Raw genomic sequence first — 18,054 nt, 5'->3', positions numbered from 1 at the left:
TGTAGTTGGTTGGGATTACTATACAGTGAAAAAGTAAAACATCAAAGGAGTAGTAAATACTGATAATTGCCCAAACACAACCCTTTATTTCCATTTCACAGTCCTTTAGTATTTACATTTGTTTATCTTTATATAACTTTATGCAAAAGGAAATTGCAAGAATTAACTGAAAACTGAGTTCTTGAATAAACTTTCTACATTTTGAAAAGTCTGCTTCTCCTTTGTGTTCAAAGAAAACTCACCTTAAATGAATGCTTTTATGTTTTAAAACATGATTACCTTCCCAAGACTCCAAGAATATGAAATGAACGTTATTTAAAAATAGGACTGAATTTGGACCACATCTAAAGATTTACTTCCCAGCATTGAGACTATGCTTTGCAATTAGGCTTCACTGGTCATCTGGAATTTCTTTGTCTTCGTCAGTAGTTGGTGAGAGAAAGCAAAATATTATGCCAGTGCTACTGAATTAATCACCTGGAAAGCAAACCAAAGGAAAAGAAAACAGCTTTGGTAAAAAAACTCATTGACCAACACCTCCATGTGACAAAAACACGCATCTTCTCCAAATGAAAACATCTACTTCGTCTGTCAAGTTTAATTATTCTTGAACTATTATTTCTGGCAGTGTTACACAATATCTACCCAGCCATCCTCAGACTGTTCAGATCTGGCAATATGAAATCTTAAAGTTGGTACTACCTTTTTTTACTTTAATTGGAACAATTACAATAGATTTTATTAAAACCTCTTTTAAAGTAACCCAAATACCAACTTAATGCAAACCGTATACTAATAGTTCTTAAACAAATCCTACTTTTCCAATCACCACTGTAACTTTATTTTGATGATGATTAAAGTAAAAATATTCAAAACCGTGTTTGTTTACACAACTATTTTTTATTTTAGTAGCTGCCTACACAAAAATCTATTTCCTTTTAAAATGGTATTTTTTTCTCACTAAATGCTGAGGCAAGTGAACAATTCCTTTTCAAATAGGTGCTAGTGCTGTTGAGATGAAAACTTTTGAAACTTCCACAAGAAGATAAATAGCAACAAACTCAACAAGACTCTACCATGACAGCTGCTTAGATTTAAGCTACTAATTGATGGTTCAGTCAGTTTCCTGTAGCAGTTATCCTTGCTAAGCCTCAAAACTATAATTCTGGAAGACAGGACTGCTATAGCTCCTTTTAGAGACGCACATTATTCGTGCATGTGAATATATAGCTGGCTGAAAAAACTTTTTCACTCATAAATTTGTGTAATATGCAGAATTACTTGTAAAATTAATTTTTGTGGAACCTGAACGCTAACATTTACTTCTACAGACCCTTACTAAGCATCATCACAACATACTGTTCAGAGTTTCCATGCTGAACTTAGGAATTATACTATGTGTTTCCAAAGCTCCCAGCTGAGCCAAAAGGAAACATGAATTAAGGTGCGGTTTTTTGTTTGTTGTTTTTTTTTTTTTTTGGTCCCCCCTCTATAGATTAAAATACACTTACGAAATCCGTCTCTATCACATAGTTTTCTGGTCTCATGAGGCCTCTTAGGCTGTTATAGAGAGTTAATCAAATGAAAATGAAGACTTCCAACTTAGACACCCACTCTTGCCTGTCTTTCTGCACCCATATGTAAATTCTGTTACAACTTACAAATGGCATCAGCACATTAATAGAATAAATTATTTATTCTGTGTCATTCAGGTTTTCTTGCTCATCTTGGTTCAGCATTTAAACTTAATTTAGACCATTTAGCTTCCTAAGATCTGGACCGTTTCTTTCTTATAGCATCAGCACTCAATGATATATCTGACATAGTTAACAAAATAGCTTAGTAATTTTGCACAGCAATTTTAATGGTTCATAACGTCGATACTGCAACATAAGTTGCTTACGAAACATAGTTACATACTTTAAAGATTTCCTTCCTCAAGATCTCACCTAAAAATGGAAAAGTGTTCACGTAGCTTCTCTGCTATTTCCATGCCCCACTGCTACCTTGTATTTTAGGTGTACTTAAACTGAAAAACAGGGAGACCTATTCCCCATTGTTTGTATTATGGTTATTCTGAATGTTATTCATCTGTCTTAATACACAAAATAAGGATGAGCAACAAAAGAGTCTTTAAAAAATATATAGGGAATTAACCGATTTATTTCATGGCACACGAGAGGTTTTGTGTTTACTTACATGCTATTTATTGAAAAAAATCAACAAAATGTACAATTTCTTGAGAAAATCACAAACATTTGTCGTTGCGAGAAAAAATGCATTTTTCCTTTTTAATATTAGTATCTGTACAATTGTTTAGAATTGAAAAGATTGCATATTATATAATAGAAAGCTTGAAATAATAGGTAAATTTAGTCTACTTTATAAAACCAAGACACATCAGACTGAAGTATGTTTGCATTTTTATTAAAATTATGGCACTTAATATTTAATAGCAGAAATAATAACAGGGCTTCACAACCAGAAAGAGTATCACTTTCCAAACATCAAATTTCTTCCCACTACTGTTAATTATTTGCAAGATTTTCCAGAATATTTTCAGAGAACAAGCCCTTTACAGACTGCACAAAACTGAAGAAGCTTTTGTCATGATTTTTATTTTGGATTTTAACACTTCTAACAGCTGTATCAGCCCTGCAAGGTCACTGTTGTTTATTTTCCTTTGCATTCTGTAAGTTAAATTACAGTTTTGCTGTGCTGTTGAGTAAACAATCATAGCAGCATGTCACTGGAAAGTGATTAACATGTTAATTGTGGCTGATCCAGTAAAGAAGAAGCCTTCTGTTTAGCATTATCCTTCATTTTATTTTATTTTTCTACAAATGGTTGATGTTGAACATATTGCATGACATTACCAGAAGTATTACGAACTATGAAAGAAAGAGCGTGAACTAAAAAACAAACTTCTGCAGGGCTGTAGTGAGCAACAAAAGAAAAGCATTACATTGCAGCACCTTTACATATGTAACAAAACAAACAACAAAAAAAAACAGCACTCACTGTACACCAGAAATGTGTTACTGAATTGTACTACTACCAATGTTTGTTTGTGGAAAAATATATGTATATATGTACATGCACACAGGCACACATAAAAAAAAACCTCAAGCACTTAGACATCTGAAAATTGGGTTTTGGTGTGTGGTTTTCAAAAAAAATCATAATACATTGTATAATAATGGTCAACAATATTGTATCATTCACATGCATTTGTTCATTAAACAAAAGAAGACAGGCTCTAGAAAAAAAAAAAAGTAAATTAAATAATTATTTTACAATAAAGTAAATGCAATCAATGCATGACATGAAGTTGCATGTTAAATCAAGTATCATTATTCAGGATTAAAATACTGTACCAATTCACAGGTACTAAACAATCCTTTAAATGTTCACAAGGAGAGACTGCAGCAAATTTATAATCAGATCCAGCTGATAATAATATTACTATAATTGACATGAATGTCCACAGAACACAAAAGAAAACAAATGGTTTGGAGCTGTATCTCCAATGTTATTTTATTTTCCATCCCAGCTCCTACTTCATAGTATGTCCAGTCTTAAGATTAGTACATTGAAAAATGGCATTATCTATTTGGAAACATAATATTAACTGAAATAAAATCTAATGAGGAGTTATATTTACAGGCTTCATCTAACAGAAAGCTAAGCTTTGGTTATATAAAGTGCAGATCAATAATATGCCAATTAATCACGATATTATACATACAGCTAATTTTTGCAGCTCAGTTTCCTTGGAAATTTTAAAAATATTCATGTTTTACAGTTTGCTTATACAGCAGGCTCAGTTAAAAACAAATTCCATTTAAATAAATTTCAATTCTAAGCACTTCAGTACCATCCACCTGTGCGCATTATACTTCTAAACTTCTTTGCAATGTATAACCGCTTGGATGTTCAGTAATCTGCACAATCACATTTGTGTCTCATCACATGAAATACCTAAGCTCTTGACAATACAGTTCTCTAACATCTTCAACCCTCTTACACTTTTTGTTGTATAAAGTTTTCAAGCTTTATTATGATACAAGCAGTACACTCCATCACTCTCATAGCAACTTCTGAAGTAAACCTATCATTTGGGATCTGTGGAAAAGGAAGTAAGTCAGGATACCTAGTTCTTAAGCTATCTACTCCATAAGCTTCCAATGTCTGAACATCATTTGTAAGCCCTTCAAGTTGTTGACTATATTCTTCTATCTTTTGTGCAAGGGCTGCTGGTTTTACATCTTTGTCTGATTTTCCCTTCACAGCATAGTCAGCTGCAATCAAGGCTAGTTTAGTAGAAAGGTAGCATTTAAAGCATACCCATTCATTGGCATTTTTATGGAGATCGTTTCTTGCAGCTGAAAAGTTAGCTCGGGCCTGCCTAAGCCATCTGCGTGCCTCTACAGGATTGCCAACGGACCTGAACGTAGGTGGGACAAAAAAGCGTTGCGAGAAAGATGGCCCTGTGGAAGATGGACATTTCTCTTTATGCTGTTGCCTTTCAGATTTGTGGCTTGTTGCTTCTTGATTCCATGAAGTATAAAATCTTTGAAATGAAAATTTATCTGACTGAAATCGAGAAGCTGAGGATGAAAATGTTCTTCTTGAGGCTCTGTCCGTGTTTTGATCCATAAAAGCCTGTTTTTCCATCCGGTTAATCTCATTCTGTAAATGTTTGAAAACTTCATTAGCTATATCAAGATTATCTGCATTTTTATCTGGATGCCATTTAAGATACAGCCTTCTAATAATCTTTTTTCTTTCAGATTCTGGAAGCTTCCAAGCCTGTTCAATCACAGATGTCACTTCTCTTAGTATTTCTGGCAAGGAGTTTGGCTTTATCTTCTTTGGAGAGTGATGTTTTGAGGACGTTGTTTTGTGGCCATCTCTACCACTGAAGAGAGGTGGAATTGTTCTCAGTCCATGCGCTGGAAATTCTGTAGGACTAGTTGGGGTAGAAGGAGTGCTATCCCTGCTTTGAGAACTTTCCTCAGGTCTTGAAAATTTGTACAAGTCAAGAGAGCTTACTATTTTATACTCACTATATCCAATATCAATCTGGTAAATCTTCCCTAGAAAACTGTGACTTTCATCATCTTCTCGTTCTACTTCTTGTACAATGATTGCATATGTGTAAGTCGGTTGATATGATCCATATATATCACCACCTTCAGCATCAACAAGGTAACCAACATATTCACCAGGATAAAAAACATTCATTGGATCCATAAGAAGTGTATAGTGAATTTCAGCTGGTATAGGAGTGCCAGGTGTTGGTAGTTCAAGTTTTGATGGTTCAGAAGAGTCATACTTCACCCCTAGACTGTCAAGCTTCTCACTGATCCGGTAAATGTCATTGCAACCCAGCATGGCAATTAAATATGAGGTATCAGAAATCAGGTTGTCAGTTGCAGATTTTAAGGTCATTGCTAACGCTAGCAAGAAATTTATGTCTTTGCTGTCCGAATGCTGTATATAAAGCAGTATTACTGCATTTCCGTATCTCTTTAGGAAAGCAAACGTTTCACTTTTACTGTGGGGAATAGGAGCAAAGCCTTTAACTCTTAATGTCGTTTGCAACTTCTCAAAACAGGAAACTTTCAAACCTTCTCGCAAAGCTTTGCAAAGTCTTATTGCTTTTTCTTCATTAGCTAAAAACGCATTGTCATTTTCATGCTTCATAATCCTAATGAGTCCTGTGATGAACTGTTCTGAAGATAACAGTAATTGCAATCTTCCCTGCAAAGAACATAATGCTCCAAATTGACAAATTTTGGGAGACTCTTCATCCAACTGTTCTTCAAGAATACTGCTAAGCAAGCGAGGCCTCAGTTTCTGAGGGAATAACATTATCAGTTTAGTGTGAAAACCATGGTCTTTGCCTAAATAGCACTGGCTAAGATCAACAAGCATTTGTACACCAATGTTACCCTGGATTCTACTTTTGTAGTGGGGTGCATCATCAAAAACTAAGATACTTGACTTTACTAACCTACCATCTTGACTGGGAAGATAAAGGGCAAAATCCCTCATATTCTCAAGGTCATTTCTAACCTTGACAGAATCATTCTGAAGACTTTTGAACAGGCCAGAAACTACTCTTTTAACTGTGCGCATTTCATTAGGATCCAATTGCTTTCCTTCAGAGTTCTTGAATATGCGACCTAGAACTTCAACATACTGTTTTGTTGAAATAATATCTTCAGTACCCAAATGTTTAAATAACTGATGGAAAGTACCAAGTTCTAAAGGAAGTTTGTAAAGATAAGGTTTAAAATCAGATTCGTACTCAAGGTTTATTACCACCTCTTCAGGCTTCAGGAGCTTCCAACCTTCTTCCACCATTACAAAAGAAACACCTCGAAGCTGAAAGCGGAATTCCCTTTTCTCTGTACTAAGAAATTCATAAATGCTTCTCAGGACCTTGGCCCTAGTTTTCACCATTTCTTCATCCACAGTTGTTATATTGCATATATTCCTGCAGTTATTGATAACCTTGTCCAGGGGAGGGTCTAAATTAACATTCAGCATAGTTAAAACTTGCTCAAGTTGTTCTTGTGCACCAAGAGTACTTCCTTCTTGCTCTTTGATACTTAAAGGCGTTGCTTTCTCTGGAAGAATGGGACATGAGGTCCACAGCAACTGCAACACATCAGTCTGCTTGAATTTAGGATTCACTTGTGCCCCGTTGAATCGTATAAGAGGGAGCGTCCCATTAACTTCTTGATACTGAGGATGAAATCTAACAAATTCTGCTGGTGCTCGTTCAGGGCACAGAAAAGGAATTAATGACAATTCTTTCAGAAAGTTTCCTGACAAAAGATCAGTTCTTTCCTGAAATATGTGATGAAGGAGGACATCAACAGTATTCTGCAGTGTTTCTTTAGACCAGTTTTCTGTATTAGCTCGCATGCTGATCTCCTTAGCAAATTGTAATAACTGTTGCTGTGAAATAATGAATTTTAGCCCAATATGTCGTAGAAAAGTTATCCATGATGGAAGGAATGCAGCTTGACTTTTCGGTTTTGTAAGTTGTTCTAGTTTCTTAAAAAAATCTTGAGGTATAAATAATTTTTCAGGAAGCATAACTTCAAAGACTTTTACAGTCCTGTCATAAAAATATTTTGCAGGTTTTAATCTATTGCTTGCATCATGAATGATCAATATGTTTTCAAGCTTTTCAAACAACTGTTCTTTCATTTCTGAAGTTTCTTCAATGCTAGTTAGCCTGTTCTTTAAGTAGATCAAGTGTTCCAACTTTGCATCATAAGACAAACTTTCAATTTTTGGAAGAAGATGTTTCAAGTACACTTCAAGATCATCCACGGAGACACAGCCAAGCACAGTATACAGATCTTTCAAATGAATTTTCTCTTCAAGAAAAGCTGATGAAGTTGACTGTGTCCATCTATCCACTTCTACTGATGGGATGCTTTTCGTGAGCACATAACACGTCCCATATTTTGAAATGCTGATGTATCGGCCACTAATGGATTTATAACATGGAAGAGACTTTAAAATTTTAATGTCATCCTGAGATGTCAAATGACATAAATTGCAATTGAAGTACATTAAGAGAGCCTCAAAGTCACATTCTGCTAACTTTTCAGTTCTAAAAGTTGATGTTTGTACCATATATTGTATGGCTTTCAGAATGCTTGAAGGATTATCTATATTTGCTGTACGTCCTGACAACAAAGGCACTAAAGCACTGTCTTTGGAGCAAATTTTGTTCAATGCCAACTGAATACAACCTGTTTTCATTAAAGCATGAAAGACTTTATCACTCTGAGCATTTGGAAAAACAGCAATATGCATAATGCTGAGGGGCAGCAAAACATCACACTCTGGCACAACAAGATGATTAGCTGAGACAGTAAACTTTACACCTGGAAGCAACGTCCAGTCCTTCAAAGTTTCAACAACATCATCAAATTTTGCTTGTGTATCTTCTTGTTCTTCCTTAACATTTATAGATTCACTAATAAAATGCCAGGCATTTTTAAGCCAAGATTCACTTGCAAAGTTTTCTTTCCATTTCATACAACTTCTAGTTTTATATTCTCTAGGCAACACAGAAGATAACAACTCAGCAAAGCTTGTGATATCAAAGACTTTTGCTACATCACTACTAAGTAAAATATTGTTGTACCTCAAATACAATGTGTTCATAAAGAGATCCTTGCGAGATGGAATCAGTTCATGGTATGTTGTTAAGAACTTTGGCCGCTTCGAATCAAAAATTTGCAGAACATTATCAAGGGTAATAAGGAGTGGCAAGCCCTCAATTTGGATTTCATTTTCTTCTGCATCTTTAAAACAATAGTCAACCAGAAGTTTGAGACTATGGAAGAGTTTTAAATTTGTCTGCTGAAGACGACAGGGTAACTTTCCAATGTGGCAATTAGAGTCTGGAAAAGAAAACGTCATCAAAAATAATCGAACATCAGCAGGAGTCACATAGGTGACAGGAATATCTGCATCTACCAAGCAATGATAGAGATTTGCAGTTTCATCACAGTTGTATACCAAATTAAATCCAATTTCTAAGAGTAAATGTTTGAGTCTGTAAACGTTTTCAGCCACAGACTTCCGAGTTGTAATGTTGTACTCTGTATTTTTGAGATGTTGCAATTCATCTTGTAGCAAGTTGTCAAAGAACGGCCTGCCTTTGTTCACAGTAGACATGTTAACCCATGTGATGATAACAGCAGAATGCAAATCAGAACCATCAACATTCGGAGCTCGCATAACAGGTAAAAGACGCTTCAAATCTTCATAAATACAACTGTAAACTGCTTTCACTAAACAATACCAATCTGGCTGAATATCAAGTCTATTAACTGGAAAAAAGGATAAAAACTTTTTCAAAGTGTCTTTCACAACATGAACTGCTGTGTTCTGCAGTACTGACACTGTAGGATCAGTGCCTGGAAAATACCGTTTCTTCAGCTGAATCAGCAATTCAACATAGGCTGGTGCTATCAGCGCTGTCATTAGGCTATTATTCCAGTCACTTCTTACTCCAACTCCATTATCATCACGCCACAGATTTCTTCTTGCAGAATCCAGAGCAAAGTGTCCATTCACATGAAAAGGTAGCCCAGTTTCTAAAGATAAAGGTAAGAAACAGAATGCTCTGTGGGGTTTTTTGTAATTATGAGTAATGCAAGCTGCTACCCCACCACGTGGAAAAAGAGTTATGTCCTCATTCTTGTGGGCTGAAACCACACTTTTAGATACCTTTTCCATGGCAGAAAAGCCTGACCTGTTACAAATTAACCAAGTTGTGAGATTCCCCTCAGAGTCTTCAGTATCCATCGTGTAAGTTATCTGTTGCACAGGTATTTCACTTAGCTGTTTTTTTTTAGTTACACTGTCAATTACAGATGCATGGAATTGCTTTCGTTTTAATCTGTCTCCATCAGTGATTTTTCCTTGTACAGAATACAACACATTCAGTGCTCCTGTTGTTTTTTCTATCTCACAAATAGAAATTTTTTCCATGTGGTTCAAAAACATTAAGAGTTCCGCTCCATCCGTACGCAGCTTATCTAAAAGATTTTGGACCATTCTATCTGAGCATGGAACTGAGGAAATTTCTGATACTTTTGCCATTTCTCCATTTCGAAGAGGAAACCTAAACATTGTGCAATTATCCAGTTTAAAGTGATTTCCTAAGTAGAGGTCCAGTACATCTGAGAACTGCGTTCTGAAATCTGCATCTAAATCCCTAAACATGCGGCCAGGACTTGTTGATGTTGCACCTGGTGCATATCTAGCATGAGGATCAAAAATACAAAGTATATCATTGCCAGATATGAAAGAAGGGCAGTCAGTAATGTGATAAACAGAATTGAAACCTATACCATATTGTCCGGTTTTACAGGGATTTCCTACTTTAGTACCTTTTCCAAGGTTCTGAATTCCTCTAATATCATCTTCTGTAAAAGGCTGATTGTTGTAAACACACAGTGCTGGTCCTTGAAGTGGTGCCCATTTCTCATCAAATATTCTATCAGCTGGATGTTGTCTAGGATCAAACACAAAACAGATCTCTGTAGCTTTTGCATCATCCGCATTCTGAAGGAGCTCTTTCAGCATTTCTTTTTCTGAAGGGTAAGCATTAAGAATGCTTTTAATTCTACTTGTCAATTTTTCTTTCTGGCCAAATTCTGTTCCAAGGGTAGTAAAACAAATATTGGAGGCATACCTTTCTAAAGCTTTATGGCGTTTTGGTATTGCTCCAAGCTTTACTGCAACTTCCCTCGGAATATCACCATGACAATACTTAACAGTTGTGTCTTTAACTTTAATCCATGGACAGTCATTGTAACACAAAGATTTTGCAGGCAGAAGTGCAAGACGAGTATCGGGTAACAAAATCTCACCGTATTTTTTCTTACAAAATTCCTGCTTCTTCTCTCTAATGAGGCTCCATATTCCTTCACTGATTATTCTCCTGCACAGCTGAAAATTTTCTTCTGTTAGTTGTTGGGTCCCTCTTTCCTGATTTATTAATTCCAGAACAAGAGCAAAATCTTCAACTGCAAAAGCCTGTCTTACACCCACACTTTCAAACAGCTCACGGAAACTATTTTTGTATTTATTCGGCAACTGATATAGATAGGGTGCTGCTTCAAAATTCAAGTGAAAAGACACTTTTGTTGGATCAACATAGACATTCTCAACAAGAATAAAACTATAACTTGTCAGCTGTTCAATTATCATAGCTTTTGATGATTCGTTTTGTAACATTGCTTCATGTAGATGTTTGTAACAAGCATTAGTGATATTCTCCTGATACAATGTAATGCCATCAAATGATTTTGCAACTTCTTCCAATTGATTTATGACCAAGTTAACAGCTGGTTTCTTCAGTAGACCCAAAAATTCTTTTACAGCCAATGACAAAGCACCACAACCTTTAAAGGAATGGGAATTTTCATTAAGAATTGGTTGTATTAGGCAAACTATATCTTGATGATCAGCAGTGAAAAGATCAGTCGCTGAAAACATTGTTTCAGGCTCAAAATCACTGCCTTTCCAGTGTAGCGAGAAGCCTGCTGGCTTGCTAAGGAAAGGAAGAAAAGGGATGGTTTGACATTTTTCAGCAAATTCTTTAGCTCTAGGGTCCCTACACTTCAGTTTTTCATCAATAAGACTCAATATAATACTGCTTCTGAGACAAGCTGCTGCATGATCTATCTTGTTAACTTCAGCCACCGACTCTGCGCGTTCTATCAGATCTTCCCATAAGATATCATCTTTAGCCATTCCCAACTGCACAAGTTTAACCAAAATGACCGGATTAAGATAATCCTGGGTGGTGCCATAAGGAAATCTTCCATCTTCAGCATTGTATAACTTTGCAACTCTTCCTTCAGGATGGATCAGTCTTGATGGTGTAACTAACGGATGTCCATCCAAAGAACAAGGAATACACGGAGTAACACGAAGAATTCCTGAAAACTCCTCAAGTTTTTCATTGAGAACATAACGCATCAAAGGATCACGCAACTCTGCATCAATCTCCTGAATATTAGGGAAAAACACCTCAGAAAAGAACTGTTTCTCAGAGAAAGTGTTCTCCAGTAATATGTATTTGCATCCTGCTTCTTCAAATCCCATCTTAACCCAAGAAGGGAGATCTACAGCACAGAGATTTTTGGAACCAGTTTTTTTAAGGTACTTTAGAAAGATCTTAAAGGCTGACGGTCCGACATCTGGTCGTTTCAGTATCGAGTCATCTAGAAACCTTACATTCTTCATGGAAACCCAAGAGAAACCATCAGAAAACACTCTGATCCCTTCTTTGCTTTTCATATGAGCTATGTCTTCATAGAACCCTTGACAAATAACAGAGAAATCATCATGAACTGAATCAGGATCTGGCCACACAGCACAATAATTATAGTCAACTAGCTCACCGCTGATTGCCATGTCACGTAGAACGCACAGAGCTTCTATGTAGGCTTTAACAATAACATGCCTCATGAATACTGTGTTCCATCTCCCTTTTGTGTCTGTTTTCCAAATCTCTTTCCGGTTTGAAGTAACCGCAAAGCAGCCATTTATATGAAGAGGTAAGCCTGTTTTTATTCGTAGAGGTAAATAGCAGAATACTTCACCTACGTTATTGCAATTAGGTTTCACAATCCACTTTTGATCCTGAGTTTCAGACAGCAACACTCCCACTCCACCACAGGGAACAAGACCTAGTCTTCGTCCACTTTCATGTAATGAAAATTTTAAAGCATCGCCAGTGTCCATGCAAGAACATATAAGCCACGTTGTTGAATCTACTGTCTTCTGTGGCAGTTCATCAGCTGACCTTTTCACCTGTCCTGACTTAGCCATTTCAAAGAAAGAAGCTGGATCATCTTCTGCACCTCGGAAGAGTGGAGACTGTAAATCAGCAATCCGCCTGAATACATGGTGAAATTCTTCTACTACTATCTGTAAGATACACGAGGACTTTGGTGTTTCAGTGGGAAGCTTTTTATTACTGCTGCTGCAGACCTTCATTAGTTTAGCTGCTTCCTTTAAAACACTTACATTTGGTGCAGTTAAGGCTTTGGAAGAACAAATTTTTTTTTTAATAGTGATAACATCTTGTGCCACCCCAGGATCATCTTCCTCAATTTTCAAGTATTTCAAAACCATTGAATTTACACTCTGAGCAAATATTATCAGCCTATGACCACAAATGCTAAATTCATCCACAAGAGAATAAATGTCTGCTGTATTGTAACATGTACTGCTGACTTCACTCACTTTAGCTTCCTGCTGAGTTCTGAAGGAGAGCCTGAAAAGTGTTCCTTTGTAGCTATATGGAGATTCTACAGTCAGTGGTAGCTGGCAACCAAAAACTCCTATAAATGGCTTAAACTGATTGGGAAATTTTCGCAGCCTCTTCTGTTGTTTACTCCAGTTAATTTTGATCCCAGGATTAGATTTATCTCTAATATGCTTACTGATATGGTTAACATTTGGATCAAACATAATCATGAACTCCCGGCTCAAAATAATAGGAACATCAGTAATATGATAAACAGAATTGAAACCCAGTCCAAATTTTCCTACTTTGTCAACTTCACTCCTTTTTAAAGACTCTCCTAATCGAGTTATATTTAGAAAATCAGAGTCAGAAAATTCAGAATTATTGAATGACCACAAAGCTGGACCATGACATGCTGCCATTCCTGGATCCAGAAGATTTTCTCTTATATCCATATTTCTCCTCATGTCAATCAGGAAATTACATTCTGTTGCGTTAGCATCATCAGCATTTTGAAGAAGTTCTTTAAAGATGTCTGAAATGGAAGGGTACTCTTCCAAAATGTTTTTAATTCTTACAGTCAGAGGCTCTCTTTGCCCAGATTGCTCAAATCCCATGTTTTCTGGATTAATCAATCTTGTGCTAAGGCATGGAACATTTAACCACTCAGCAGTTTTCATTGGTATGTCTTCGTGCACCAAAATTATTGGTTCAACAGAATCTTCAAGCAAATCATTTAAATCATCAACTTTGATATCACAATAACAGCATTCATGAATTGGCCTCATTGCAAGTTTATAAGGAAGTTTGCCACTGTACAGTGGCATGGGTGTATGCAGACTTGCAGGAATCTGATTGCTGTACAGCCATCTTATAATGCTCAACATAATGTGAAGATTTTGTTTACTCTCTTGTTCTGAGAGAGTCTGCTCGCTTTTCAGATATATTTTCTGAATGACCATAGAAACATGGTCTGGTGTTAACTGCTCAATTGAACCACAACATTTAAACAACTGGTGAAACTTTGCCATAGTTTTTGGCACATAATGCAGATAAGGCTGGAGATCAAGATCAGGTACTGACTTTATTACTGCTTGTGTGAGAGAACAAAATGTTTTTCCTGTCCAAACCCAGGGAAATTTCAAGGCTTTAAAAGCTTCTTTCCCTTCTTCTAAATGATCATGCATAAACCCATAAATTTCAAGCAGGATATGCTGAAACTGATAATAGTCCTCATCACTGAAGGTTTTAGAACTGTGCCAATCAACAACTACCTTGAAATGTTTTAAAACTGCTTTTATGCTGGGCTTTGTGGAGATGCCCAGTGCTTTTTCTATATCTAACTGCACATTTTCCACAAGAGGAACTGAGGAACCTACTAAAATTGCATGAGAGATATCACACATTTCTGGCGGTAAACACAGATTACAATGATCTCCTTTCCAAACTAAGGATCCTGGATAATTTGGAGGTCTTTCCTTACTTGCAGGAATCCATTTTATTTTTTTCAGCACAGCTTTTGTTTCAGATGACTGAAGCAGCATATGGTTTTTGTTTAAAATCATCAAGAGAGTTCTAGCTTTTCTTAACAGGAAATCATGATCGGTGTTAGAGTTAGCATGCAAATTTTCAATTTTATTTGCCACTCTCACAATATCACTTTCCTCAAGATTGGCTTCACTTTTTAAGCCTATTTGTCTCAGAGAATGAAGAATATCTGAAGATGTAAAAATAGCTGGGGGGAAGCAAATTTCCTCCTCAGCATAAAACAAGTTTTGCAGCAGTTCCACCTCAGGATCAAAGAGTTCATTTGCTGTCATTATGTTTTCTTGTGAAATCCTAATAAACTTCAGTGTTGTCAGCCAATCTATCACATTCGTATTCTCATTTTTCAGAAAAGTCAGATTTTCAAGAACCCATTGCATTATCTTTGTTGTTTCGTCATATGAATAAAAATCACTTCTTATGTCTTCTATAATAAACTTCAAGCAATCTGTGCTCTTTAGCTGTTCTATTTTTAGCAGGTTAGCTAAACGAATAGTAGCTTCATCACTGCTGTCAATTATTGGAACAGAAAATCTTAGACCAGGCGGAATTTTAGCAGTGTGGTGTAATACCTTACTACCTTTCAGTCCAGCAAAAGCAGGGACACCTTCATCAGATAATTTTTCCATCTTTTTAAATATCAACAATTCCTGAATAATTCTTCTCTCTTTTTCATTTGCATCAGTTAAACTAGCTAAGAATGCCCTAAGAGCATCTTTATGTGTTGATGGCAATGATGCAACCTGATTGCATAGTTTCTGTAGGGTCATTTTTTCCATTATTTGTAAAACAGCACTTGGTAATGGTGGATGCACATATTTCTTTATAAGCGGGTGTTGAATAGAAACATCTAGTTTCTTAAGTACCACTCCACCAACTTTCTGAATAATATCAGCTAAGTATTCCGGGAGCTGAGTCTCAGATTCATCTTCCAGAATAATAGGTGACGGATTCCTAAATCTAACCAGTTCCACTGATGTTTGGTTTTCCTCCAGAAGAGTCTTAGGGATAAGTGGCATGTCATCAAAAACACTCAAGTCATCAGAAAAATGCATATAGAGGTTCTTCCAGACCATCTTAAGCCAGGAAATTGATGGCTGATTTTTGTCTTCCAAACCTGGATACCACTGTACCACCATGTCTCTGCCAGGCCACACACTATTCATAACTTCTTTAATTAGCCGAGCAAATCTTTCTGGGTTCAGAAGCTGCAGCTGAGTGCACGGTCTTCCTGAAATTACAGCAAAAGGGTAAACCATGAAAATCAGAGCAGAGTTACATAACAAAGTGCTTTCTGAATTTAGAAATGAAGCTCCTCTTTTTGTGGAAAAACTGCTAAATAGAACAGCATATACCAGCTACTCTTGCTTTTAAGAGTTAATTAAAAACAAATACATTCCATATTAGTATAAAAAACAATCAAAAATGATCAATAAGTTACTGCATTTGTTAGTTCGCTATAAGAACCTTCAGGCATACAAAGCAACTACAGATTTACAGTCAAAGTCAAAGCTTCCAAAGTATTTTCCTGTTTGGTTAATTCTTTACTTACTTGCCTAGTTGCAAATAAGAACCTAACCCGTTATTTGTTTGTCTATATCCACAAGGATTACAGTAGTTTTGAAAGCTTATTTATTAGATATAGCAAACCAGAGCAGGTACAGATGCTCTTACACTAAAAACTGACAAGCAACAAAACTCTGTTGTTCAAGGAATGCTGAAACTAACTTTAGATGTGTATGTTTTTATTCTTATTGTGAAAGCCTTCATTAAAAGAAATGCTAACATATCTTAACTATCATTAAGACAGCTTACACTTAACCACAGATGCTCTAGTTTTCAAGAAAATAGTTCAGAACACAAAATACCAATACCTCCAAATGACACCAAAAATAATAACAGAAAGGGAATCAAGACATCTGAGTTTCAGATCTTTTTTCCTCCTAAACAGCACTGTTGTTTCATTAAAAGCAACAGTCCAATTAAAGATACTATCTACTGTCATTGCTCTGCTGGAGATAGGTAGTAAAATGCTTCAAAAAGTTTTCTTTCACTTCACGCCCACAGAGCTATGTATTGTTAGTCGTGCTATTAGAAAAACACAGCAGCCTTAAGAAAGTGAGAAATACTGGCAGCAGTGGACCAACTGCTTAAGAATCTACTTAAAAGCTAAGCTACAATCCCATTTTAAGACAGTATTGCTAGTTCTGTGCTCAAAATCTGTACATGTGACTTTAAATTCCCAAAGTGTAGGAAGACTTCCAGTATTTTATTTAAAAATATACATAAATAAACTAAGGAAAATATTGATCATTTCTGTGTAACGTTAACTATAAGGTTTACTTCATTAATAAGCAATTTTCCCCTTTTCTATATTTAGAACTCTTTTCCTTATTATTTTTGGTAGCTATCTTTTGGCAGATATGTTTAGCGGGTTTTATTTACAAGAAAGCTGGGGGTAAGGAGAATAGCTAATCACCAAATTCACACAAATACCAAGCTTCAATCCAAACTAGTACAGCGTCAATTGATAACCATACCTGAAAATCCCCAGAGAAGCTGTTGGGCTAGAACGTAATCAAATCCATTTAGAAAACATCTAGTCAGTTACACATTAACACACCAAATATAGAACAGTTATTAGCTACGAAAATATAGCACCTATTTTTGGAGAGAAAAAAATATCTTGTTCTCTCTGTGCAAAACAATTTTTAAAAAAGCATATCCGATCTTCTGAAAGAAATCATATAAGGAAGTTTCTATTTCTACACTGATATTAAGAATATCTCCAATATAATTGCTACAATTATATATGTGAAATCCTTGTCAATAATTCAAAATTTGTCAAAAATTTTCTAACAAATTTATAATGTACAAATTTATGGTACTGGAGATATGGAGGTATAATTTACAACTATGCAAAATCTGAGAATGAAGAATAATTTAGGAGGAGGTGGAAAGTAGAGAAAAGTAAGCCACTTAAAAACTTGCAAAGGGTCATCTGAACGTCCTCAGGCATTTCTAAAAGATTTGGAAGAACTATTCTTGTCATATTTATTACAAAAATATGTTCGTCTAATCATTGAGAGGCATACCACCAACCAAGAACAAGTACCTAGAATAATGCAGTTCAAAGAAATGGACAAAGGAAGAAGAGCAGGAAGTTAGACCTCAAATGTGACCAAAACTCCTTCTAGGAACTAGGAGGACTAGATAGAATTTGTTGCAACTCAGAGACCAGCATGCCCTCCTACAACAACAAATAGACATCACTCATCACATAATATGCCCCCCATAAGGCTTTGACAATTCTGCTTTTTAGAAAATAAATTTTCTTAACGATTGTTTCAGACCTGCTGTCCTTCATATCCTATGAAAGTCCCAGCACCAATTTCATATCTTCTATACAATTTGTATGTACACTGTTTATTCTGTGAAATAAGTCACTCCAGTTGTCAGTCTTTTCATAGATGCTTAGCCATAATTTCAATAATGTATCTTATTTGGCTTAGAATTATCTTATTTTTCTATTAGTTTTGATAATTGAGTAATAAACAAACCATGGAGAAAGCAGCAGGCTTCCAATTGAATAGGAAGAATAATAAAGAGGACATAAAAGGATTGCAGGGAAAAAAGGTCAGAATATAGACTAAAGAAATAGAGACTGCCACTGAAGACAATGATAAAGGGTATCAAGGAAA

At 35.9% G+C, this 18,054-nt stretch overlaps 1 protein-coding gene across 3 annotated transcripts in view; it reads right to left on the bottom strand.

Annotated features, from left to right (window-relative positions):
• Positions 1 to 1,548: 1,548 nt before the first annotated feature.
• The window catches only part of SACS (sacsin molecular chaperone), a 60,373-nt gene continuing 43,867 nt past the window's right edge, over positions 1,549 to 18,054 (bottom strand). For all 3 annotated transcript variants that reach the window (XM_035542479.2, XM_050713572.1, XM_035542480.2), the window contains one exon: positions 1,549 to 15,584. In XM_035542479.2, the coding sequence (XP_035398372.1) occupies positions 4,024 to 15,584 (11,561 nt within the window). In that variant the 3' untranslated portion in view covers positions 1,549 to 4,023. The remainder of the gene's footprint in view (positions 15,585 to 18,054) is intronic.

Source organism: Cygnus atratus, chromosome 1, assembly GCF_013377495.2.
Source record: "Cygnus atratus isolate AKBS03 ecotype Queensland, Australia chromosome 1, CAtr_DNAZoo_HiC_assembly, whole genome shotgun sequence".
Classification (NCBI taxonomy): domain Eukaryota; kingdom Metazoa; phylum Chordata; class Aves; order Anseriformes; family Anatidae; genus Cygnus; species Cygnus atratus.
This window is presented reverse-complemented; position numbering and strand designations above follow the sequence as displayed.